The 24,690-nt window shown below is 54.7% G+C and overlaps 2 protein-coding genes across 6 annotated transcripts in view; both read right to left on the reverse strand.

Moving 5' to 3' along the window:
- Positions 1 to 3,302: 3,302 nt before the first annotated feature.
- Positions 3,303 to 5,562, reverse strand: KCNJ11 (potassium inwardly rectifying channel subfamily J member 11). The gene is made up of 2 exons (XM_038764560.1): positions 5,424 to 5,562; positions 3,303 to 4,939 (listed from the first exon to the last, which is right to left on the reverse strand). The coding sequence occupies exon 2, from the start codon at positions 4,918 to 4,920 to the stop codon at positions 3,703 to 3,705; it is 1,218 nt and encodes a 405-aa protein (XP_038620488.1). The 5' UTR covers positions 4,921 to 4,939; positions 5,424 to 5,562; the 3' UTR covers positions 3,303 to 3,702.
- Positions 5,563 to 8,408: 2,846 nt separating this feature from the next.
- ABCC8 (ATP binding cassette subfamily C member 8) overlaps positions 8,409 to 24,690 on the reverse strand; it is a 121,503-nt gene continuing 105,221 nt past the window's right edge. For all 5 annotated transcript variants that reach the window (XM_038764330.1, XM_038764328.1, XM_038764329.1 and 2 more), the window contains 12 exons: positions 23,160 to 23,317; positions 22,385 to 22,477; positions 19,391 to 19,493; positions 19,054 to 19,164; positions 17,573 to 17,693; positions 17,328 to 17,458; positions 15,232 to 15,310; positions 13,866 to 13,974; positions 12,726 to 12,829; positions 10,846 to 10,979; positions 9,650 to 9,712; positions 8,409 to 8,684 (listed from right to left, as the gene is read on the reverse strand). In XM_038764330.1, coding sequence (XP_038620258.1) covers positions 8,547 to 8,684; positions 9,650 to 9,712; positions 10,846 to 10,979; positions 12,726 to 12,829; positions 13,866 to 13,974; positions 15,232 to 15,310; positions 17,328 to 17,458; positions 17,573 to 17,693; positions 19,054 to 19,164; positions 19,391 to 19,493; positions 22,385 to 22,477; positions 23,160 to 23,317 — 1,344 coding nt within the window. In that variant the 3' untranslated portion in view covers positions 8,409 to 8,546. The remainder of the gene's footprint in view (positions 8,685 to 9,649; positions 9,713 to 10,845; positions 10,980 to 12,725; positions 12,830 to 13,865; positions 13,975 to 15,231; positions 15,311 to 17,327; positions 17,459 to 17,572; positions 17,694 to 19,053; positions 19,165 to 19,390; positions 19,494 to 22,384; positions 22,478 to 23,159; positions 23,318 to 24,690) is intronic.

The raw sequence follows: 24,690 nt of genomic DNA on the forward strand, positions 1-24,690 counted from the left end.
TGTTCTAAGCACTGGGGTAGACACGAGGTAATCAGGTCAGACACTATCCTTGTTCCCATGTCGAGCTCACAGTCTAAGTAGGAGTGATTGATGGATTGAAGCAGCATGGCTCAGTGGAAAGAGCCAGGGTTTTGGGGTCAGAGGTCATGGGTTCAAATCCCGGCTCTGCCAATTGTCAGCTGTGTGATTTTGGGCAAGTCATCTCACTTCTCTGGGCCTCAGTTACCTCATCTGTAAAATGGGGATGAAGACTGAGCCCCCTGTGGGGCAACCTGATCACCTTGCAACCTCCCCAGCGCTTAGAACGGTGCTTTGCACATAGTAAGTGCTTAATAAATGCCGTCATTATTATTATTATTGAAGGCCACTTTGCCTAGAGGCAGGGAGATGGGTAGGATGGCCCCTGACCTAGGAAGTTGGGGGTTTCTAGGAAGCTGTAATATATATAATGAGAAGCAGCGTGGCTCAGTGGAAAAAGCATGGGCTTTGGAGTCTGAGGGCATGGGTTCCAATCCCGGCTCTGCCACACGTCTGCTGTGTGACCTTGGGCAAGTCACTTAACTTCTCTAAGCCTCAGTGACCTCATCTGTAAAATGGGGATTAAGACTGTGAGCCCTACGTGGGACAGCCTGATCATCTTGTATCCCCCCAGCGCTTAGAACAGTGTTTTGCACATAGTAAGCGCTTAACAAATGCCATCATTATTATTATTATCCTGCTCCAGAGGAGGATGACCGTTAGGATCAGACTCTCCCAGCAGTGGTAATATCACCTCGCGAAGGTAGAGGGCAGAATTGCTTCAAATAAATCATCCTACTTACTGAGTGCAGAGCTCTGTACTAAGCGCTTGGGAGAGTACAATAGAACAGAGTTAGTAGACAGTTTCCTACTCCTTCGGTTGAGACCTGGAGCCTGAGAGTCCTGAGCAAACTCGGGAGGAAAGGGGTGCCCAAGGACACGCGCTTAGTCCAGTGCTCTGCACACAGTAAGCGCTCAATAAATACAATTGAATGAATGAATATTTATTACTCTATATTTATTTTGCTTGCACATATTTATTCTATTTATTTTATTTTGTTAATATGTTTTCTTTGTCTCCCCCTTCTAGACTGTGAGCCCGCCGTTGGGTAGGGACCATCTCTACATATTGCCAACTTGTACTTCCCAAGCGCTTAGTACAGTGCTCTGCACACAGTAAGCGCTCAATAAATACGATTGAATGAATGAATGAATGAATGACACTCCAAGTTCCCCTGCATTGCTAGAGCCCAGGGCCCCTCCGGGCGGGAGAAGAGATCCAGATCTGGGGGACGGGAAGGGGCTGTGTCCTTAGCGCCCCTTTTTGTTCTCTGGACATCACCCCTCTTTCCCTCTCTCCCCTCCCCTCCCTCCCTTCTTCCTCCACTCCCCTCCTTGTTCCCCTCTCTCCCCCCTCCTCCCCCATCACCCAATCCCCTGCACTCCCATCCAGACCCCGGGGTCTGCGTGGAGCCCCCGGTGCAGGAAAGCACCACACGAGGTTCCAGGGGAAAAGGTTTTATTTACAGGTGGGAAAGTCACGGTTTCTGGGAAACACACATCAAAAACCTTTATCAGGGCACCGACCCCCTATTCCTCCTCCTGGTACCCCCCTGCTGACCTCCCTGTGAGTTGGGCGGGGGGCTTTGGCTTACTCCTGAAGCCCGGGCTCAGGCCCCTTTCTCCCCCTCCCCTTCCTTAAGCACTTAGTACAGTGCCTGGGCCATAGTGAGCGCTTAATAAATTCCATTAGTTAAGCACTCTCCCGGCTTCCCCAGAGTAGGGCGCTGGCTGTGTGCATTGAGGGAGGGGAGCGGGGGTTGGGAGTGCAGGATCCCACTTGGAAAATTCCTCCCTGGATGAATTCCACCTCCAATGGGTTTTGTTTTTTTTTTGAGGGGCTGGACAGGGGTTCTGAGGAGGCTTCTCTAGCATCCAGAGCGAGGAGCGAGGGGTCCTAGCCACTGAGGCCTGGGCCCCTTTCCACTGCCTTGGAAGCCAGTGGTTAATTTCTCCAGGGTGGAGGCTAGGGCTGGTGTCGTAGGCTGACACCGATCAGACCCCCCCGCCAAGTTTCCCAGTGACCCCTCCAGAGCGCAGGAATGACTGGGAATCTCTCCCGGACTCCGAGAGTGAGGAGATCCCCCCAGTCCTGGGGAGGCCAGTGGGAGGAGGGATACTTGGGGTCTGCTGGAAGCCAGGGACCCACCAGGCCTCGATCCCCGGCTGAGCATCATCGGCAGGGTTGCTCCCGGCTGCTGGGGAGGGCCCTGGTGGGACTCAAGAGCCAAGGGCAGCTCAGTTACTGGAGGGAGGGGGAGGAGGTGCCCGACAAAGCCCACCCCCTCCTCCCCCAGCCATTTGTCATCGCAGTCCAGCCCTAGCCATGCTCGTCCAGCGGGCACTGGGAGACAGGGCCGTCCCCGGGCTTGGCAACCGGAGTCCGGTTCTCTTTTGGACTCTGAGCAGGTGCCCATTCCCCGTCCCCGGCCCTGCTCCTCGGGACAGGGGGAGGAAAGAGCCCAGCCCAGGATGCACGTCTGGGAGAAGCAGTAGAATGTGGGTTCTAATCCCGGCTCCTCCACTCGTCTGCTGTGTGACCTTGGGCAAGCCACTTCACTTCTCTGGGCCGCAGTTACCTCATCTGTCAAATGGGGATGAAGACTGTGAGCCCCACGTGGGACAACCTGATTACCCTGTGTCTACCCCAGCGCTTAGAACAGTGCTTGACACATAGTAAACGCTTAACAAATACCATCATCATTATTGTTATTAGTCACCTTTCAGGCTTTTGTGTAGAGTGTCTGGGGCCTTGACACCAAGCTCTCCCCATCCAGGCTGCCTCTCTTCACCCCTTCTGGACTTTCCTGACCTATCTGCCCTCTCCCCAGCTCCCCAGGCTCCAGCAATCCCCAGATCCCTCCTCCCAGGGCCTGCCCTGACACTCCTCTTTCGACTTCTGCTGCTGCGGACAACACCACCTCTCCCCTGCCCCCTGCCACTAGCCGGTCCCCCGGGGGGCTACGAGGTCCAAGGAGCCCGACTGGAGGGGTTTGACCGTGAGTCCCTCTCAACTTCCTCTTGGAAACGGCAGTCCTAACCCCGAGGGGCGGAGGGACTCAGAGACAGTGACAGCTGCAGAGACCAGAGTCGGGGGGTGGGGGGGAGATGCGGGAAGTGCCAGCTGACCACTGGGCCCTGGGTCACCCACAGGGTCAGACACTAAACCCCAGTCCTCTCCGGACACCCGTCCCCTCCCTTCCCCCCACCCCCGACCCCCTCCCAGAGTCTCCCTTGTGGCGGCAGCCCGGCTCGGCCTAGCCCAGGCCAGGAGAAGCACAGACAAAAATAACCGAGTGGCGGTGAGCAGCGCAACCATAAATAGTGCGATAAATACTGCATGACACCCCAGGCTGACAGACGGGCGGGACAACAGCGTCCCGAGGACCCCAGCCATAGGTGGAGCCACGAGGATCAATAAGTCAAGGCTGAGAGGCCCGCGGTCCCAGTTTTCTCCTGCTCGTCTCAGGGTGGAGAAGGAGGCCTCACATCCCCCGTGTCCTTGACCCCATGACTCAAGGCGACAACGGGCCCCATTGGACCCCCACCCGTGGCCGAGATTGGGGGTGGGGTCAGAGTGGGGGTCGAGGCGGAGGATAGGGTCCGGCCCGGGGACCGGACGCGTCAGGATGAATCCGGAGCGATGCTGAACCGGGGCTTAGCCCTGGCCCCGGCCACGCTCCTTTTCCTGAGCTGGTTCTTGGGGGAGGTGAGGGGCAGGGCGTCCAGCAGGCTGCGGTTCTCCTCCAGCTGGCGGGCGGTGCAGGTGGGCGTGGGCACCTTCACCGTGTTGCCGAACTTGGAGTAGTCGACCGAGTAGCGCCCGTCCTCCTCGGCCACGATGGGCACGAAGCGCTGGCCCCAAAGGATCTCGTCGGCCAGGTAGGAGGTACGGGCCTGGGTGGTGATGCCCGTGGTCTCCACCACGCCCTCGAGGATGACGATCACCTCCAGGTCCTCGTGGTGGTGCAGGTTGCCCGGCGCCAGGTCGTAGAGGGGGCTGCTGCTGTCGATGACGTGGTAGATGATGAGGGGTGCCACCAGGAAGATGCTGTTGCCGCCCACGCCGTTCTCCATGGGGATGTCCACCTGGTGCAGGGGGACCACCTCGCCCTCGGGGCTGGTGGTCTTGCGGACCACCTGCATGTGGATGGTGGCGCTGATGATCATGCTCTTGCGCAGGTCGCCCACCCGCAGCATGAAGCAGAGGCGGCCGTGGCGCACGGCGATGACCGCGTGCTTGCTGAAGATGAGGGTCTCGGCCCGCCTGTGGGCCTGGGCCGTCTTCATGAAGATGCAGCCCAGCATGATGGCGTTGACCATCAGCCCCACGATGTTCTGCACGATGAGGACCAGGATGGCCAGCGGGCACTCTTCGGTCACCATGCGGCCGCCGAACCCGATGGTCACCTGGACCTCGATGGAGAAGAGGAAGGCCGAGGTGAAGGAGTGGATGCTGGTCACGCAGGGCACGAAGCCCCCGTTACCGCCGGCCTCTCCGGGCCCGGGCCCGGGCCCGCCGGCCGCCAGGCTGTGGTGGTCCAGGTCGCCGTGGGCGAAGGCCACCAGCCACCAGACCATGCCGAAGAGCAGCCAGCTGCACAGGAAGGACATGGTGAAGATGAGCAGCGTGTGGTGCCACTTGAGGTCCACCAGCGTGGTGAAGACGTCCTGGAGGAAGCGGCCCTGCTCCCGGATGTTCTTGTGGGCCACGTTACAGTTGCCATTCTTGGCCACGAAGCGGGCCCGCCGTTCCCGGGCGCGGTAGCGGGGTTCGGTGGGGTCTTCGGCCAACCGCGTCAGCACATACTCCTCTGGGATGATGCCCTTGCGGGACAGCATGACCCAGCCCCTCGGGGGGCTACCCCATGGGGGGGGGTGGGGAGGCTCCCCTGCCCTGGGCTCCTGCTCCGCCCTCCCTTCCCTCCCCCTCCCCCTCCCCCTCCCCCTCCCCGCCTGCCCAACCCTGGGCTCCCCCAGCTTCGGTCCCCCCGATTCCCGCTCGGCTCTTGACGCCCTCTCCCCCTTCGACTAGCGCTTAGAACAGTGCTCGGCACATAGTAAGCGCTTAACAAATGCCATCATCATCGTTATTATTCTTCTGCTCGACCGCCCCTCTCTCCCGTCCCGGCTTCCAGGCTCCCGAGGCTCGTCGTGGGGAGGGAACAACGTGTCTACCACTGTGCCGTAGCGCTCAGGGCCTCTGCCGAGCGCTCAGGGCAGCGCTCTGCACACCGTAAGCGCTCGGTCAATACGAGTGATGGATCGACCGCTTCCCCTCCCCCGGCTCCTGCCCGCGTCCCGGCCCTCCTGGCCGCCCCCAGCCCGGGTTGGGCTGCCCTCACCTGGCTGCCCCGTCCCGTGTCCCGCGCTCCGGGGTCCCTGGGTCCGGTGGTCCGGTCCGGTCCGGTCCGGAGCCCCCCCCGGAGCCCCCCGGAGCCGCTGGGTGCTGGGCGCCGCCACCAGCTGCCCCGAACAATCAAGCTGGGCGGGCAGGAGGGGTCCGCAGGGGAGGGGAGGGCAGAGCCGGGGGCGGGAAGGACGGAGGGAGGGAGGGAGGGAGGGAAGGAGGGAGGGAGGGGAGCTGTCCGGCCCTGACCGGCCCCCCCACCCCCGGGACCCCGGGATTGCGCGAGCCTGGAGACCCGGGCCCAACCCAACCGGGCCCAACCGGGCCGGGGGCGGTGGGGAGGGGAGCCGGGGCCCCGGGGGACGGGGGAGAGAAAGGAGAGACAGGAGGGCAGGGGAGGAGACCGGAGAGGAAGGATGGAGACCAACAGGGAACGGGAGGGGAGGGGGAGGAGGGCGAGCAGGGCGAGAGGAGGGAGGGGGAGGAGGGGAAAGAGACAGGAGGGGTAGGAGGAGGGAGGGGGAAGAAGGAAAAGGGGGAGGAAGACAGAGGTGGAGAAGAGAAGGGGCGGAGGAGGAGAGAGTGGGAGGAGGAGGGAGGGGGAAGGAGAGAAAGAGGGGAGGAGGAGAGAAGGGAGGGGATAAAGAAGAGGGGGGGAGGAGGGGGGGGGAGGAGAAGCGAGTGGGAGGAGGGAAGGGGAGGAGGAGGGGGAAGAGGGGAAAGGGGGGAGGGAAAGGAGAGAGGAGGGGGAGGACGGAGGAGAAGGAGGATTGGGGAGGAGGAGGGAGGGGGAAGAGGGGAAAGGGGGAGGGAAAGGAGAGAAGAGGGGGAGGAGGAAGGAGGGGAAGGAGGAGGAAGAGAGGAGGAGGGGGGGAGGGGGAGGAGAAGCTCCCTCCCCATCCGCCTCCTCCCCCCGGGCCTGGAGCACGTGGTGGGAGCGGGCCCGAGCGTCCGTCCGCCAGAGCGAGGAGCGGGGCCGGGGGCCGGGGGCCGGGGGCCGGGGCCCGCCCCCCCCAGAGCCCGCCCGCGGGACCAGGCACCCGGCCCAAGGAACAATTATCGGGGCCATTCGGTCCGAGGGACTCCCCAGCCCTCGGCGCCGGATACTTTCCATGTGCGGATCCGGGGTGGAGCGGGTCAGCGGGCCGGGCCCGGCCCTGCCCACGCCCTGGGGGCCGCAGCCCCCCACCCCGCAACCTGCTCTTCGGGCTCCGCACACTCCTTCATTCCCGGGAAGCCCAGGACCCCACACCTCCCTGCCCCTGAGCCCCCCGGGCCGGGGGCAGAGGCCCAAAGCCACACCTCCCCGCCCCGGCCCCTCCACGTGGTGCCCACCTCAGACCCTGGGCCCCGAGGGACCCCCCCACCCAGCTGTGAGCAGGGATGGTCTCTCTTTATTGCTGGATTGTACTTTCCAAGCACATAGTACAGTGCCAGGCACACAGTAATTATTTATTATTATTATTAAGTGCCATAGAGCTGTTTCCGATTCATAGCGACTCCATGGATAGACTTTCTCCAGAACGTCCCGTCCTCTGCCATAATCCACAACCTTTCTAATGGTTCTTCCGTTACCCTCATCATTGTTTTGGTCCCTGGACTTTTCCTAGCATTAGTGTCTTCTCCAGAGAATCAGTCCTCTTGAGTATGTGTCCAAAATATGCTAATCTAAGTCAAGTCATTTGGCCTTCCAAAGACCACTTTGGTTTAATTTACTCTAACATCCATTTGTTTGTCTTTCGGGCAGTCCGTGGTATTCGCAAAAGCCTCCTCCAACACCACATTTCAAAAGAATCCATGTCCTTTCTATCCTGTTTTTTCACTGTCCAGCTTTCGGATCCATACGTTGTCACCGGAAACACCATAGAGTTGACAATTTGTATTTTTGTGGCAATACTTACATCAGCACATTTCATGAGTTTTCCCAGGCTCTTCATGGCACCTCTTCCTAACATTATCTTTGGCTTATTTCTTGGCTACTACTTCCTTTATTATTGGTTATCGATCCCAGGACTATTTCAATCCTCTCTCTGTCCACTACTAATATGTTAAAACTTCCAATTGTCATGATCTTTGTCTTCTTGACATTCAAACGCCTTACCATGGCAGGAGAGTTTGCATACACGCACACAGTAAGCGCTCAGTAAAGAAGGCTGAAAGAATGAATGAAGCTCACAAACCAACCCGAACAATAAGGGCATCTTAACTACCCTCTCCTGTGGCCCTCCCCATCCTGCCCCCCTGGGCCAAGGAGCACCTGGAGAAGGGCATGGGGCAGTGAGAAGCCTGGGGGGAGGAGGAGGAAGGTTTGAGTCCACTAAATGAGCATTTAAATGGTATGCAAGTGCAAATCAGCAGCCATCCTTGCAAAATTAAAGGCCGAGGCCCTCAAACTCCTAGCTGGCTCCCAGCGTGACCACAGGAGACTGATCAATTGGCAAAAAGGGTTCTTGGAGGTCAGCGGGGTTGGGGAGGGGCTGGGGAAGAGGAGATGGACAAACGAGTGGGGCAAATGTGCCCCTCTGTTCACTTCCACTCCTGGCATGAGGGAGTATGTTTCCAGCCCCTCCCTGTCCCACGCAAGGCAGGGCTGAGGGAATTGGGTGCCAGGAAGAAATGGTGATCGTGGCCAGCAGATTCCTTGTGGCCCCCGGGCCAGCTGGGAGTGACTGGAGCCTGGAGGGTAGCTTGGGCTGACAGAGGGGGATGTAAGGCGGAGGGACCCGAGGGAATTGCATGTGGGGTGATCTCTCCCAGGGGCAGAAGGAAGAGTCAGCACCCACATTTCTCAGCTGGTCTGGACTACCACTCCCTGTGTTCAGAGGCAGAACTTGCTGCAGGACCTCAGGGGGAGCAGAGGCTGGTGGCCCCCTCACCCCTGCTCACTCCATGCCTCGAGAGCTCCGCACCTCCGGGGAGACTGAAGTGGGCCAGATGGACCAGCGGTGAGTCAGCGGCTCTGAGGGGGCTGGGACTCTATACGAAATAATCTCTTTATTTACAGGCGATTTACACAATTAGAAAACTGAGTGTGTGTGTATGTGTGCGTGCATGCGCGCGTATGTGGGTGGGCAGAGGGCTGGGAGTCCTGGCACGCTCAGGGTGCCCACGGTTGCCGTCACTTGTCAGCCCGGACGAAGGAGGCGAAGATGCTGTCCTCGCGGCCCAGCAGGGCTTCAGGCTTGTCGTACTCCAGGATGACGCCACGTTTCATCACGATGACCAGGTCCGCATTCAGGATCGTGTGCACCCGATGCTGGGGGGTGGAGGGGGATAGAGGATGGCGGGGGAGGCTGAGACCGCAGGGAGAGGCAGCCCGGGCGCATTGGGGCCTTGGGGGCAGCCGTCTCTGTCCCCACCTCCTGCCCGTGAGAGGTGGATGAGAAGCTGTCCACTGATAGAATGAGGAGAAGACAAATGACTCCAGCGCTGGAGGGGGGTCCCTTCAGTTGGGTAAGTTAGGGGGTACGAGTCCAAATCTTGGGGTTGCATGGAGGTTCCCCACCCTCTGGCCTGGGGTGGACAGACCTAGAGAAAACGCCACTGTTCCCCTGGGGCCATCCATGCCTGAAACAACCAGGCCCATCTTAGTCCTCATAGCATAATCTCCCCATGGGCAGGCAACTCATCTAGTGCTTCCATTGCACTTCCAAGCACTCAGTATAGTGCCTTGCATTTAGGAGGTGCTTAATAAATGCCGCCACCACCACTACGATCACTACCACCGCTCCTTATCGAGCACTGGGACTTCTGCCCAGCGGGAAGTAACCATAGCCTAGTGGATAGAGCACGGGCCTGGGAGTCAGAAGGACCTGGGTTCTAATCCTGCCTCTACCACTTGTCTGCTGTTTGACCTCGGGCAAGTCACTTAACTTCCTCGTGCCTCGGTTATCTCATCTGTAAAATGGGAATTAAGACTGTGAGCTCCTTATGGGACAGGGACTGTGACCAACCTGATTAGGCTGGATCTACCCCAGTGCTTAGAACAGTGCCTGGAATATAGTAAGGGATACCATTAAAAACGAAAAAAATAACTGACCCAGAAGGCAGGAGTACATCGTGGGGGAGAGGGAAGGGGAAGGAGAAGGTGAGTGGAACCTGCATTGGGGGCTCTCTGCAGGAGGTGGTCTCTAGGGCAGATCCACCCCGCCCTCATTTCTGCTGCTCCCCCTCCCCAACATGGCCCCCCAAGTGCCTGGCCTGCAGCCCGAGCCCACTTACCGCGATGGTGACCACCGTGCGGTCAGCAAAGGCTGTCATGACCACCTTCTGTAGGATGTTTTCCTGTGGGAGGAGGAAGAGCAGCAGCATTTGGGGCTGGGCCCCTCACCCTCCCTATCCCCCCCCCAGGTGTATGGGGGCGGGGGGGCTGGTCAGTCAGGATGCAGGAGGACTTCGGCAGGAAGAGGAGGAGAGGACAACCGTCCAGACAGCTAGAAGAGGCCATGTTCTATCCTTCTGCTGCGTCCCAGGGGTGGGCCCCATCTCCTGCCACTCCCGCCTCTCCAGGGTCCTTGCCCTCTCCCTCTGCTCCCCCACCCCACCCCACCGATCTCACCACCTGGTTGGTGGGCAGAGGGAGATGGAGTTTGATAGTACCCCACCATCCCCTTATTTCCTCAGGGACTGGGGTCAGGATCGGTGGGGAGGGGGTTCCCAAACTCCCTTATACTAGGCACTCCGGCCCTCCCCAACCTGCCCTGGGCAAGGCCGGCAAGAGCCCGGCCATCTAGAAGCCAGGCCGTCTATAGTAATAATAATAATAATGATGATGGCATTTATTAAGCGCTTACTATGTGCAAAGCACTGTTCTAAGTGCTGGGGAGGTAACAAGGTGATCGGGTTGTCCCATGGGGGGCTCACAGGTTACAAGGTGATCGGGTTGTCCCATGGGGGGCTCACAGTCTTCATCCCCATTTTACAGATGAGGGAACTGAGGCCCAGAGAAGTGAAGTGATTTGCCCAAAGTCACCCAGCTGACAAGTGGCGGAGCCGGGATTTGAACCCATGACCTCTGACTCCAAAGCCCGGGCTCTTTCCACTGAGCCACGCTGCTTCTCTAGAAGCAGCCAGCTTCAGTCTAGAAGCCAGGCCGGCAAGAACCAGGCCAGCTACGACTCAGGCAAGCAAGAGTCAGGCTGGCTAGGACACAGGCTTTGGGCCAACTCTGTCAGAAAACAAACTCCACAGACAAGGGAAATCCGGGACAGAGGGAGCTGTCCAACTAGAAACCATCCAAACCAGGGCCACGACTCCTTTGCAGTCTCCTCCCTGCACCGAGGTCGTCTCCGCGGTCCAGGCTCCTCCCCAGAGGGCCAGTCGCAGGCCACAGAGAGAGAGTCTGAGCACACTGAACAGAGGGAAGCACCGGGGTTGGGCAGGGGGGAGAAGGGGGCGAGAGGCCGTTCAGGACTGACCGTGGCCATGTCAATGGAGGCCGTGGCCTCGTCCATGATGAAGATGCTCGTCTTTCGCACGAAGGCCCGAGCCAGGCAAAACAGCTGCCTCTGCCCCTGGCTGAAATTCTCCCCTCCTTCCGTCACAGTGGCATCTACAAGACAGAAAGGGGGTGGGGAGGGGAGGTGTATGTATGTGTAGGGGTGTGTGTGAGCGCTCTTCAACCTGTGAGTGTGGCAGTTTCCACATGGGCTCAAGGGCTCGCACATACGTGTGTGCTTGGTTCATGTTCTGGCAGCAGCGGCCGAGGCCCGGTGGGGTTCTCGTTGCCAGCGTTCCGGCCAGCAGTGGCTGGAGGATCAGAACAAGTGACGGGGGTGACTGAATGTTGGGGCTCTCGCCCTGGGCAGGCAGGCAAGGGACCTGGGTTCTAGTCCCAGCTTGCTAGGTGTCTCTGCACCTGCCTCAGACCTTCTCTGGGCCCGTAAGTGGAGGATGGTCAGCCAGCCCTGCTCTGTCCATTCCTGAACCCTCTGAGCTGCTGAGGGGATGGAACCCTCATAATAGCTGGCCAAGTGGGGTCAGGGGCTTCGGGGTGGTGGTGGTCAACCCCACTGAGAGAACTCAAACTCCAAATCTTCACGGAACGGGGCTCTCCCAGCTGGGCTCTGCACAACGGTGTTTGGCTTTGCCAGCTCTCCAACTAGAGGAGGTCATTCGTTGGCAGCGTGGCCTAGTGGAAAGAGCACGGGCCTGAGCCCACTGTTGGGTAGGGACTGTCTCTATATGTTGCCAACTTGTACTTCCCAAGCGCTTAGTACAGTGCTCTGCACACAGTAAGCGCTCAATAAATACAATTGATTGATTGACTGATTGATTGGGAGTCAGAGGACCGGGTTCTAATTCTGACTCTGCCACGTCAATCAATTAATGCTATTTACTGAGTGCTTACTCTGTGCAGAGCACTGTACTAAGCTCTTGGGAGAGTACAATATAACAGAGTTGATAGACACGTTTCCTGCCCCCAAGGAGATTACAGTCTAGAAGGGGAGACAGAGAGTAATATAAAAATATAAATAACGGTATAAACATATATGCTGCGGGGCTGAGGGTGGGGTGAATAAAGGGTACAAATCTAAGGGTTTGCTGTGTGATCTCAGGCAAGTCCCTTAATTTCCCTGTGCCTCAGTTTCCTCATCTGTAAAGAATATGTTTTGTTGTCTGCCTCCCCCTTCTAGACTGTGAGCCCACTGTTGGGTAGGGACCATCTCTATATGTTGCCGACTTGTACTTCCCAAGCGCTTAGTACAGTGCTCTGCACACAGTAAGCGCTCAATAAATACGATTGAATGAATGAATGAATGAATGTAAAATAGGAATTAAATCCTACTCCCTCCTTCTTTGACTGTGAGCCTCATGTGGGAGAAGCATCAGGGCCCAGTGGATAGAGCACGGCCTGGAAGCCAGAAGGACTTGGGTTTTAATCCCTGCTCTGCCACTTGTCTACTGTGTGACTCTGGGCAAGTGACTTAACTTCTCTGTGCCTCAGTTCTCTGTAAAATGGGGATTAAGACTGAGAGTCCCATGTGGGACATGGACTCTGTCCAACCTTATCAGCTTGTAATAAATGCCATCGTTATTATTATTGTACCTATCCCAGAACTTGGAATAGCGCCTGGCAAATAGTAAGCGCTTAACAAATACCATTAAAAAAAAAGTGGGACAAGGACTGTGTCCAACCTGCTTATCTTTTGTCTACCACAGTGCTCTGAACAGTGCGTGGCACATAGTAAGATCTTGATGAGTACCATTAAATACAAGAAATATTAGTGGTGGAGCTTAACCCAGTGGAGGGGTAGAGAAGGGTTGAGGAGGTAGGGGAGTGTCAGGGGGTGGCTACCTAGCCCGCCAGGAAGGGCCTTCACCACGGGTTTGAGCTGGGCGATCTCCAGGGCCTCCCACAGGTTGCTGTCTGTGCACTTCTTCTCCGGGTCCAGGTTAAACCTGCAGGGAGGGTCAGAGAGCCCCGCTACCCAGGTCAGGGTGGGAGGAGGGTGTTCGGGGGGGTTTCCGGGGAGCCCTGGAGGGACAGGACCCTGGGGGCAGGCGTGTAGGATCGCCTGACCTGGAGGAGGGGGTCCCCATTTCCTCCCCCAGGCTTGCCCCCAGCGATGGAAGCTCAGCTTCCTCGGGGCCTTGGCTGCCTGGACTGGTCAGGCTGGAGTTAGTTGGCCCGGGGGAGCGAGCGGCAAGAGCAATGTCTCGTCCATAAAGTATCCATCGCTCTGGCCAGCCCCAGCCTGGCAGCTTGGCAGCCTTCGTCTCTCCGCTATCTCACCCACCCTCAGCCCACTCCCCACCCTCCAGCCAGTACCCTGTTTGCTCCAAGCAAACCCGCATCCTCCCCTGCACAGCCAATAGGGAAAGCCAAAAACACAGCCTGCCGGGAACTCACAACCCCAGGCTCAGGGCCTGAAAGAAACCAGGCAGCGGGGCCAGAAAGAAGGTGAATTAAAACGAAACATTCTTTTTTCCCACTCTGGCACCACAGTAGGACCAGTTTTGTCTCCAGTCTCCACAGTTGAGGCATCTCCACATACTGGAATGCTCAAACCCCAGAGAGACTCCCAAACCTCGATTTAGCTAGACATTCAACATCCTTTCCTGAGCCAACCTCATCCCAGAATCACTGACAAGGAGCATGGTGGGCTGGGTAGCTTTGGGCTGCTTTTCCCTGCCCACATAGAGGTGGAAGATGACAGGAGGGTGAGGAGCAGAGGGAGAAGAATGGGAGGGGTCAGAGGGAAGTGGATGGGAGCAGGAGGACCAGGAAACAGAAGGGCCTGGATAAACTGCGAGGGGCATAATACGCCCCTGGAAAATGGAGAGTTGACTGGGTTCGTTGTCCAGGGTGGCCGGGATTTGGGGGTGGGGAGGGTGTGAGGGTAGAAGGGCGAGTCTCCCATGTGGGAGATGGGGAGGGTGAGGGGAGTAGGCCATGGTCCCCGCTCCCCAGGCCCTGGCCGGCCCCGCCTCGCACCGAATGGTCCCGCTGAAGAGCACGGGGTCCTGGAGGATGATGGACAGGCGGGAGCGCAGGGTCTGCAGGGGCAGTTTGGCGATGTCGATGCCATCGATGATGATCCTGCCTGTGGACGGCAGCTGTGAGTGAGCCGCCCTCCCCCACGCTGCCCTCAGCTTTCCCCCTCCACCCATGCCCCTCCCCGCCCCGTCCATGCCTGCTGACCCTGCCCCTCGCTTGCCCAGGCAGAACTGCCACAGAGGACCCAGAGGCCATGTCATTTCTTCTTTGTGCCTCAGTTTCCTCTGGTGTAAAATGGAAATTAAATACCTGTTCTCCGCCCCTCTAGACTGTAAACCTCTTGTGGGCAGGAAATGGGTCTGTTTTATTGTTGTATTGTACTCTCCCAAGCACTTAGTGCAGTGCTCTGCACAGTAAGTGCTCGGTAAATATGATTGACTTGGCTGACTGACTTCTACTTAAACTGTGAGCCCTGTGTGGGACAGGGACTGTGAATGACCTGATGATCCTATATTGACCTCAGTGCATGACATAGTGGTCAGCACATAGAAAGCACTTAACAAATATCACAATCGCTATTATTATTATTCAAGGGATCTGCAGACTCAGCTTGGTCAGGTGGCAGACACGGAGCAATAATAATAGTAATTGTGGTATTTGTTCAGCACACACTGTGTGGCAAGCACTGTCTAAGCTTTGGGATAGATAGAAGATAATCAGGTCCGAGTCAGACACAGTCTCTGTCCCACATAGGGCTCACAGGCTAAGTGTGAGGGAAAACAGATCTTCAATCCCCGTTTTGCAGAGAGGAAACTGAGGCCCAGAGAAGTGAAGTGACTTGTCCAAGATGACACAGCAGGCTAGTGGGGGAGTTGGAATTAGAACTCAGGTCCTCCGACTCCCAGGCCTGAGGGCTTTTTACGAAGCCAGGCTGAAACACAGTCAGCGCTCACAGCTCTGGGGCCTGGGGAAAGCAGGCATAGGAACACATTTCCAGTTCTGTCTCGTATTCCCCACTCAAATTCTCATCTTGCCGGGTCAGCTGGAGGTGAAGAGGCTCTTAGGCAGAAGCAGAGCTTGAATCCAGAACATCTACTGGCAGGGACCACAGCTAAGCAGGAGGTGGGCTGCCCTCACCCCCAATCAATGCAGTGCACAATCAATCCATCCATCAATCAAAATCCACTACTGGACTCTCTCAAGTGCTTAGTACAGTGTTCTGCCCACAGCAAGGGCTCAATAAATGCTACTAGTGATTGGAGTCCAAGTCCATCACTGGGCTGGTGGGCATCTGGCTAAATACCCAAAGCCATTTCCTTGGCAGGAAGAGGGTCAGAGAGGCTGGGGGAGGGGGAACACCTACCCTCAAACATGTCCACCATCCGGAAGAAGGCAAGAGAGAAAGAGGACTTCCCGCTGCCCGTCCGGCCACAGATCCCAACCTGGAAGGGGAAAGGGAATGGTAGGTGGGTTGGCGGGAGCAGGAGAGGAAGAAGAGGGAACCCATGGGGTGTCAACCCTTCTGGAAAACCCCAGAGCGATGGGATGCCCAGCTTCCCACCCTGGCTCACTGACAGGTCCCAGTTCAGCTGTCCTCCATGTTAGAAAACAAGTCCAGAAAGCAATGACCTTTGTGTGCTGGATTCCGGGGGAAAACTGGTTGATCCACTAGACTAAGTTCCCTGGGAGCAGTGATCATGTCATCATCAGCTTCTCCCTGGATTCTGGGGGAAAACTACAGGAAGCAGCTTGGTCTAGTGGAGTCTGGGCCTAGAGGGCAGAAGACCTGGGTTCCAATCCCAACTCCATCACTTGCTTGCTCAGTGACCTTGGGCAAGTCACTTCACTACTCTGAGCCTCAGTTTCCTCATTCAAGAAATGAGGATTTAAGGCCTGCTCTCCCTCTTAGACTCTGAGCCCCATGTAGGACAGGGATTGTGTCCAACCTGATTAACTTGTATCTAGAAACAGTGCTTAATACATACTAGGCGCTTAACAAATACCATAAACCCCCCAAAACAAGTTGAACCACTAGACTGTAAGCTCCCTGGGGCAGGGATGGTGTTGTTGTCTTCTCCAAGTTTATTCTCCCTAGTATTCCTTCAGTATTTGGCCCGGATTAGATGCTCAATAAATACTCTTGATTGATTGATTGGGCGAAAGATTCCACATTCCTTGAGAAAGCTTTGTCTCGGAGGCACCCAAGGAGGGGATCCAGATCATGGGGAAAGATTCCTAAAATAATAATAATAATAATGATGGTATTTGTTAAGCGCTTATTACGTGTCCAGCACTGTTCTAAGCGCTGGGGTAGATACAAGCTAATCAGGTTGGAAACAGTCCCTGTCCCACATAGGGCTCACAGTCTTAATCCCCATTTTACAGACGAGGTAACTGAGGCACAGAGAAGTTAAGTGACTTGCCCAAGATCACATAGCAGATACATGGTGGAGCTGGGATTAGAACCCAGATCCTTCTGACACCCATGCCTGTGCTCTATCCACTAGACCATGATGCTTCTCCACTCTCTGTCCCCACAGGGAGGTTGGATAAGTCCAGGGAAGACTCAGACACCGGGTAGAAAGAGATCCATAACGCTCACTGATGATGATGATGATGGTGGTGATGATGGTATTTGTTAAGCATTTACTATGTGCGAAGCACTGTTTTAAGTGCTGGGGGGAATACAAGGTGATCAGGTTGTCCCACGTGGGGCTCACAGACTTAATCCCCATTTTAAGATGAGGTAACTGAGGCACAAAGAAGTGAAGTGACTTGCCTAAAGTCACACAGCTGACAAGTGGCAGAGCCAGGATTAGAACCCATGACCGCTGACTCCCAAGCCCGTGCTCTTTCCACCGAGCCACGCTGCTTCTCTGCCTCAGGTGGCAACAAGAGGAGCCGAGTATGTCCCGTGGAAGAGCCTGAGCACCAATCAATTCCAGCAAATGGTGACTGGGGAATCCCTGTCCCTGGAGACCTTTAGGAATCAGAAGGGTTTAATAATAATAGTAATAATGATGGCATTTGTTAAGCACTTACTATGTGCAAAGCACTGTTCTAAGTGCTGGGGAAGATACAAGGTGGTCAGGTTGTCCCGCATGGGGCTTACAGTCTTAATCCCCATTTTACAGATGAGGTAACTGAAGCACAGAGAAGCTAAGTGACTTGCCCAAAGTCACACAGCTGACAATTGGCGGAGCCGGGATTTGAACCCATGACCTCTGACTCCCAAGCCCATGCTCTTTCCACTGAGCCACGCTGCTTCTCAAGTGTAGACCCACCTGGTGGCAGGGGGCTGGACCAGGTGACCCCTTGGTACCTTGAACCTCAGGACTGAAGACCCTAGCCAGCCCCATTCATTTAATCGTATTTATTGAGCGCTTATTGTGTGCGCAGCACTATACTAGGGACAGCAGCCCCAGGGACCATCCCCTCACCCCGGTCTGATCCTCTAACCTTTTGCCCGGGCGCGATGTGGGCATTGACGTGCTTCAGGACGGGTTTGAGGGAGCTGTCGTAGCGGACGCTCAGATTCTGGATCTGGATCTTGCCTTGGTCCGGCCAGTTCTGGGGAATCAGGGATGGTGCTGGGGACAGAGGAGGAAAGGGAGGGAGAAAGCCGGTCAGCTCAGCCTTCCTCAGGGGAGGGTCCCCGCTGGGTCTGCCGGCCGGGCACCCCACTGAGTGCACCCCGTCCTCACCCAGCAACCCAGCATAGTTCTCGGGCTCAGTTTTCAGGAGGCCGTTGATCCTCTTCACAGCTCCCAGCTGGATCTCCATGTCAGCCAGGTTCCTCACCATCCAGTTCAGGTAGTTGGACACCTGTGGGGAAAGCCGGGGCTGAGAAGGGAGACTCCCGGGGTCACTGGCACCTCGAGATAGGTGGTGCCCTGGCAAGTTCTTACGCCCAGACTCCTCCCTCCAGGCCCAAAGGCAGGAACCCAGTTTGGGTGGCTAACAGTCAAGTGCTTCTTTTTAACACCCCCTCCCCAAAACTCTAACCCTCCTGCTCCAGAGATAGTCATTCAGTCTTAAACTGGGTCAAGTGCTGTTCTGAAGGAAGCAGAGGGCTGGACTGATTGACCCCAAGACTCGCAGGGGCCCTGGCTTCCTCAGGGTCCCTCTGTGAGGAGTAGGGAAACGTTAGGGGAAAAGGGGAGATAGAAAGGGCAGTTTGTTTCCCACCCTTGAGCCCCTCCACCCTCTCTGCTGTTTGTGTTGCTTCAGCTCCAGCCCACCACCAAAAGGTCCTGTTGCCTGGGTCCAGCTGGGGATGGGGAGGAGTGGATGGGGAAAGGCAGGCCTGAAGAATATCTGGCTGGAGAAAGCCCATTTGTCTATCCAGCCTGTGGATCTTGTTTTGGCAAAGGGAGAGAAGAAAGGGAGGAAGAGAGGAGCCCTGGGAAGGCTCAGAGCCCTCAGGAATCAGGCCATGGAGATCTGACTGCTCACCCCAGGAATAGAGGCTCAGACTCCTGCTGGGCGGGCTGGGTACGGGGGCTGAATACCTCTCTCTTTTCCCCCCACCTCTCTGCTCTCCTACTACAACCCATCTCGCACACTTCACTCCTCTAATGCTAACCTTCTCGATGTATCTCAATCTTGTCCAACTGCCAACCTTTCGACCACATCCTAAATCTAGCCTGGAATGCCTTCCCTCCTCATATCCAACAGCTAATTACTTTCCCCCACTTCAAAGCCTTATTGAAGGCACATCTCCTCCAAGAGGCCTTCCCTGAAAGCCCCCCTTTCCTCTTCTCCCATGCCCTTCTGCATCACCCTGACTTGCTCCCTTTCTTCATCCCCTTCCCAGCCCCATAGCACTTATGTCCGTATCTGTCATTTATTTATTTATTTATTTCTATTAATGTCTGTCACCCCCTCTAGACTTTAAGCTCATTGTGGGAAGGCAATGTGACTGTTATAGTGTCATATTTTACTCTCCCAAGCGCTCAGCACAGTGCGCTAAGTACACAGAGTAAGAGCTCAATAAATATGATTGAATGAATGAATTAATGCTTTACACATAATAAGCGCTTAATAAATAAGACTGACTCTTTCGTTCTGGGGGAGAAGACCCAAGGACCCTAAGAGGGAAGGCCCTCTCTGAGCCAGAGTGGGGAGTCCTTCCCTCTGGGGTCCCTGGATCCAGCCCATCCCACGGGCCATGCAGGCCCCTCACCATGAGTGCGTAGGTCAGGCCCAAGCCCACCAGTCCCGTAGACAGCTCGTTGCTGATGGACGTGATAGATGCCACCGCGGCCACGAGGACCACACAAGCCCCGATGTACTCCTGGGGAGACGTGGAATGGATGCTGGGTGAGCCGGGCTGCTTCACAGCGGGTGCTCTGGGACGAATGCTGAGTGAAGAAAGCAGGGGCGAACCCTCCCTCCCTCAGACAGCCTCCTCTCTCCTCCCTTCCCCGCCTCCTCCACCCAGCAGCCAGGCTCCCGGCTGCCAGGTCGAGTGCGGTCACCCCGGAAGCCCTCCCGGCGGCGGTGGCGGGCTCAGTACTTGCCATGCGGACCTCCAGCCAGCGATTGGCAGCCGTGAGGAAGAGGGAAGCGATGTTGTTGGAGTCCGTGTACTCCAGAAGCTTCTGTCGGAACCTAGCTTCGTACCTGCAGAAGAGGAAGTTTGGGGGGGCTTCTGGGCCAAGCCCCTGGTTGACCCCACCAAGGGTGGAATCTCCCTGATAGAGAGAGGTCTCTCTTGAGGAGGGAGGAGGGGGATCTCCTTGGGCAGAGGAAAATCTCCCCAGATAGAAAGGCACCGGGGACAGGCATGGAAGTGGGGTGAGACAGGGAAAAGGGGAAGAAGCAGCAAGTCCCATAACTGTTCTATGCCTCCGTTTCCTCATCTATGAAATAAGGATTAAGGTTGTGAGGCCCAGAGAATAATAATAATAATGATGACATTTATTAAGCACTTACTATGTGCAAAGCACTGTTCTAAGCGATGGGGAGTTTACAAGGTGATCAGGTGGTCCCACAGGGGGCTCACAGTCTTAATGCCCATTTTTCAGATGAGGTAACCGAGGCACAGAGAAATTAAGTGACTTGCCCAAAATCACATAGATGACAGTTGGCGGAGCTGGTGTTTGAACCCATGACCTCTGATTTCAAAACCCGGGCTCTTTCCACTGAGCCAAGCTGCTTCTCTAAGTGAAGAAGTGAAGTGACTTGCCCAAGGTAACCCAGCAGACATGTTGGCAGGTGCTTTCCCAAGTAGAGGGAGGCGGGGGAAGTGGATTTGACCGCGCCAGCCCCCGATGATCCCACCGGTCAAGGGCTGCTGAATTCCTGACACCTGTCCTCCCCAAGTCTTCCCTTCACCATTTGTTCAGAGATGGCCTTTCTTGAGGGCGGGGATCGGGTCTACTGACTCTATTGTACTCTCCCAAGGGCTTGTACAGTGCTCTGCACAGAGTAGACTGTAAGTTCCTTGAGGGCAGGGACCCTGTCTACTGACTCCATTGTCCTCACCCAAGTGCTCAGTAAATACCACTGATTAATGGGTTGACTGAGTAGCTTCCTTTCCTTTCCTCATTGCCAACAGTCCCAGGGAGCCTTGCTCCCCTGCCTGGCACCCACCAATCAGCAACAGATTAAGAGGAGCAGCGTGGCTCAGTGGAAAAAGCACGGGCTTGGGAGTCAGAGGTCATGGGTTCAAATCCCGCATCCTCCAATTGTCAGCTGTGTGACTTTGGGCAAGTCACTTAACTTCTCTGTGCCTCAGTTACCTCATCTGTAAAATGGGGATTAAGACTGTGCGCCCCATGTGGGACAACCTGTTCACATTATATCCTCCCCAGCGCTTAGGACAGTGCGTGCACATAGTAAGCGCTTAACAAATGCTATTATTGTTATTATTATTAACAGACCCAGCCCCACTCCCGCCAGGTTGGGGGTGGCAGCCCTGAGGCTTTGCGGCTCCACAGCATGGCAGGACACCGACCAGAGAAGACGAGAGCTGCCAGCGGACATTCTGGGTCCAAAGGTTGGCCTCCACCCAGCTGTGCCACACTAAAAGTAAGCAGGATTTGTCTATACCCCTGCCCGGAGCAGAGAACCCAGCCTCAATTTGTGTCAGGCACTGGGGTAGATGCAAGGTAATCAGGTTGTCCCATGTGGGGCTCACAGTCCTAATACCCATTTTACAGATGAGGTAACTGAGGCACAGAGAAGTTAAGTGACTTGCCCAAAGTCACACAGCTGATAAGTGCTGGAGCCAGGATTAGAACCCATGTCCTCTGACTCCCAATTTGTGGCTGAAGGAATCTAGCCAGGGTGGGCAGTTTGTCTTTGAGAGAGGGACCAGCAAGGCTGCTGAGGTTTCTGGGAGGGGAAGGTATGGCTTACTACATTGTGCCCTCCCAAGCGCTTAGTACAGTGCTCTGTAAAAAGTAAGTGCTCAATATAACAATAATAATGAAGGTATTTGTTAAGCACTTACTATGTGCCAAGCACTGTTCTAAGCGCTGGGGTAGATGCAAGGTAATCAGGTTGTCCCACGTGGGGCTCACAGTCATAATCCCCATTTTACAGATGAAGTAACTGAGGCACAGAGAAGTTAAGTGACTTGTCCAAAGTCACACAGCTGATTAGTGGTGGAGCCAGGATTAGAACCCACGTCCTCTGACTCCCAAGCCCGCGTTCTTTCCACTAAGCCACGCTGCTTCTCTACATATGATTGACTGACTGACTTGGCTCCTGGCCTCTCGGCTTCTTGGCCACAATCACAGCCTCTTCTGTCATCATCATCATCATCATCAATCGTATTTTTGAGCGCTTACTATGTGCAGAGCACTGTACTAAGCGCTTGGGAAGTACAAATTGGCAACATATACAGACAGTCCCTACCCAACAGTGGGCTCACAGTCTAAAAGGGGGAGACAGAGAACAAAACCAAACATACTAACAAAATAAAATAAATAGAATAGATATGTACAAATAAATTAAATAAATAAATAGAGTAAAATAATATGTCACTTCTTTGATGATTGCATCTGGTGGGCCAGACCAGATTTCCCCTATGTTTCCTATGTATCCAAATTCTTTCCTGCCCTAGACAGATTCCCTTTAGGCCAGATTTCATCTACCTTCCTTCCTGATCTGGTGCTTGCTCTCTTCTCTCCCTCCGTCTTTTAGACTGTAATAGTAATAATAATAATAACCGTGGTACCTGTTAAGTGCTTACTATGGGCTAAACACTATACTAAATGCTGGGGTAGATATAAGATAATGGGGTTGGACAAAGTCCCTGTCACACATAGGGCTTCCAGTCTCAATCCCCACTTTATAAATGAGGTAACTGGAGGCCAGAGAAGTGAAGTGACTTCCTCAGGGTCACATGGCAGACAAGTGGCAGACCCGGGATTAGAACCCAGGTCCTTCTGACTCCCAGGCCCATGCTCTTTCCACTAGGCCACGCGGTGCTCTGCACATAGGAAGTGTTCAATAATTGCCATTGACTGATTTATCGATACCCAGAGAGGCAGGGTGGATGGTACCTGAAAGCCCGGATGGTGGTGAGGCCTTCCACCGTCTCTGAGAAGTGAGCGAGCAGGGGGAGTTGCGTGCTGTCATCCAGCTGCTGCAAGTCCCTGCAGGGAAGCAGATAATAACAATAATAATAATAATAATGATAATAGTATTTCTTAAGTGCTTACTATGTGCCAGGCACTGTACTAAGCTCTGGGGTACATAACAAGCCAATCAGATTGGACACAATCCATGTCCCACATAGGGACTCATGGTCTTAATTCCCATTTTACAGGTGAGGTAACTGAGACATAAAAAAGTGAAGTGACTTGTCCAAGGTCACAAAGCAGACAAGCGGTGGAGCCAGGACTGGAACCCAGGTCCTTCTGAATTTCAGGTCCATGCTCTATCCACTAGGCCATGCTGCTTCTCTTTTTCCTGCAAGAACTTTCACGATGGGACTTTTGCCGTATGACATAATTCTAAGATGTCATTACCATGGGCGGGTGGGAGTACAATTTTCTGTGATTCAAGAGGACCTAGGGTAGCCAATCAGATCACTCATGGATAAAGATGCCAGCCCTGAATTCTCCAGCTAAGTGATGCCCTCTCTTGTGCCCTCATGCAGTACAGAGGCATCCCAACAGTTTGAAACAGTTACTCTCTTTTTCCCTTCTTTTTCACCCTTTTTCACTCTCAGTCTGGGTGGGCACCAAAGGAGCTCCCGTAAGTAAGCCTCATTAAACTGGGGGAAATCCCTTCCTAATGCCAAGGGGTGGATTCTGGGAGAGTAGATGCAGTCACCTGGAGGCCACTCGGAAGTATTTCTGGATGAAATAGCACATGATAGCCAGAGGCACCAGGGCGATGAGGAAGATGGGAGTGACGTAGGAGATGACAGCCAAAGCAGACACACACAGTAACGTGGAACGGCTGAGGCACTCCAGCGTGGCAGGAATATGCTGGGGAAAAGAGGAAGAAGAAGGAGGGAGGAGAGAAGACAAGGTCGGGGATCATTTGGTTTTTGACATTGGCTTATCCCATTTCAGCCTTCCAGCTACCCTACCTATTCGGTGAGATCATATCCAAGAGTCAGACGGGGAATGCCACACTCTGTGTCCTTGGAAACCCAGCTGGGCACCTTTTCTGGCTCCTTACCACTTGTGGGGGGCATGGCTCAGACACCAACTGTTCAGAGGGGAAAGACAGGTCTTCCCCTCGGCGGTACTTGAGCTTTAATAATTATGGTGGTATTTGTTAAGTGCTTACTATGTGCTAGGCACTGTTCCAAACATTCATTCATTCATTCATTCAATAGTATTTATTGAGCACTTATTGTGTGCAGAGCACTGTACTAAGCGCTGGGAAGTACAAGTTGGCAACATATAGAGACGGTCCCTACCCAAAAACGGGCTCACAGTCTAGAAGGGGGAGACAGACAACAAAACATATTAACAAAATTAAATAAAAAGAATAGTAAATATGTACAAGTAAATAGAGTAATAAATCAGTCATTCAGTCATTCATTCATTCGATCATATTTACTGAGCATATACTGTGTGCGGAGCACTATACTAAGCACTTAGGAGAGTACAATACAACAATAAAGACATATTCCCTGCCCACAATGAGTGGGGTAGATACATGGTAATCAGGTTGGACACAGTCCCTTTCCCACATGGGCTCACAGTCTTAATTCCCATTTTACAGATGAGGTGAGGTATAGAGAAATGAAGTGACTTGCCCAAGGTCACACAGCAGACAAGTGGTGGAGTCGGGATTAGAGCCCAGATCCATCTGAGTCCAAGGTCCATGCTCTATCCACTAAGCCACGCTGCTTCTCTAGTTTAGTTCTCTGCTTTAGTTGTTTGTGCAGTGGTGGATAGTTGGACAACTACATTCTGTCACCAACGACCCGGAAACAGTCTTCCCACTGAAGCCCCCACTTGTGACATCCATAGAACATACGTTTGGACAGATGGTCAGGTTGAGGAACTGAAATCTTAACAGCCTTTAATTTGGAGACAGACTAACCCCTGCAACATTGATTCTCTTGTTAAAGAAGCTCTAGAAGATGGGCATTCCACAAGCTCTCTTTTTTCTTATTTATGGTAAGAACTTATTATTAAATATCAAACACTGATGTGGGCAAAGAGTGTGTCTATTATATTGTTATACTGTACTCTCCCAAACGCTTAGTACAGTGTTCTGCACACATTAAATGCTCAATAGATATGATTGACTGACTGGCTGTTCTCAGTGCTGGGGTAGACAGGTACTAGTTAATTAGGTTGGACCCAGTCCCTATCCCACATGGGGCTCACAGTCTAAGTAA

This window comes from Tachyglossus aculeatus, chromosome 22 (assembly GCF_015852505.1).
Source record: "Tachyglossus aculeatus isolate mTacAcu1 chromosome 22, mTacAcu1.pri, whole genome shotgun sequence".
Classification (NCBI taxonomy): domain Eukaryota; kingdom Metazoa; phylum Chordata; class Mammalia; order Monotremata; family Tachyglossidae; genus Tachyglossus; species Tachyglossus aculeatus.

Bases quoted from the DNA above. Each gene is read 5' to 3' on its own strand.
- KCNJ11 (XM_038764560.1), bottom strand. From the start codon at position 4,920: ATGCTGTCCCGCAAGGGCATCATCCCAGAGGAGTATGTGCTGACGCGG.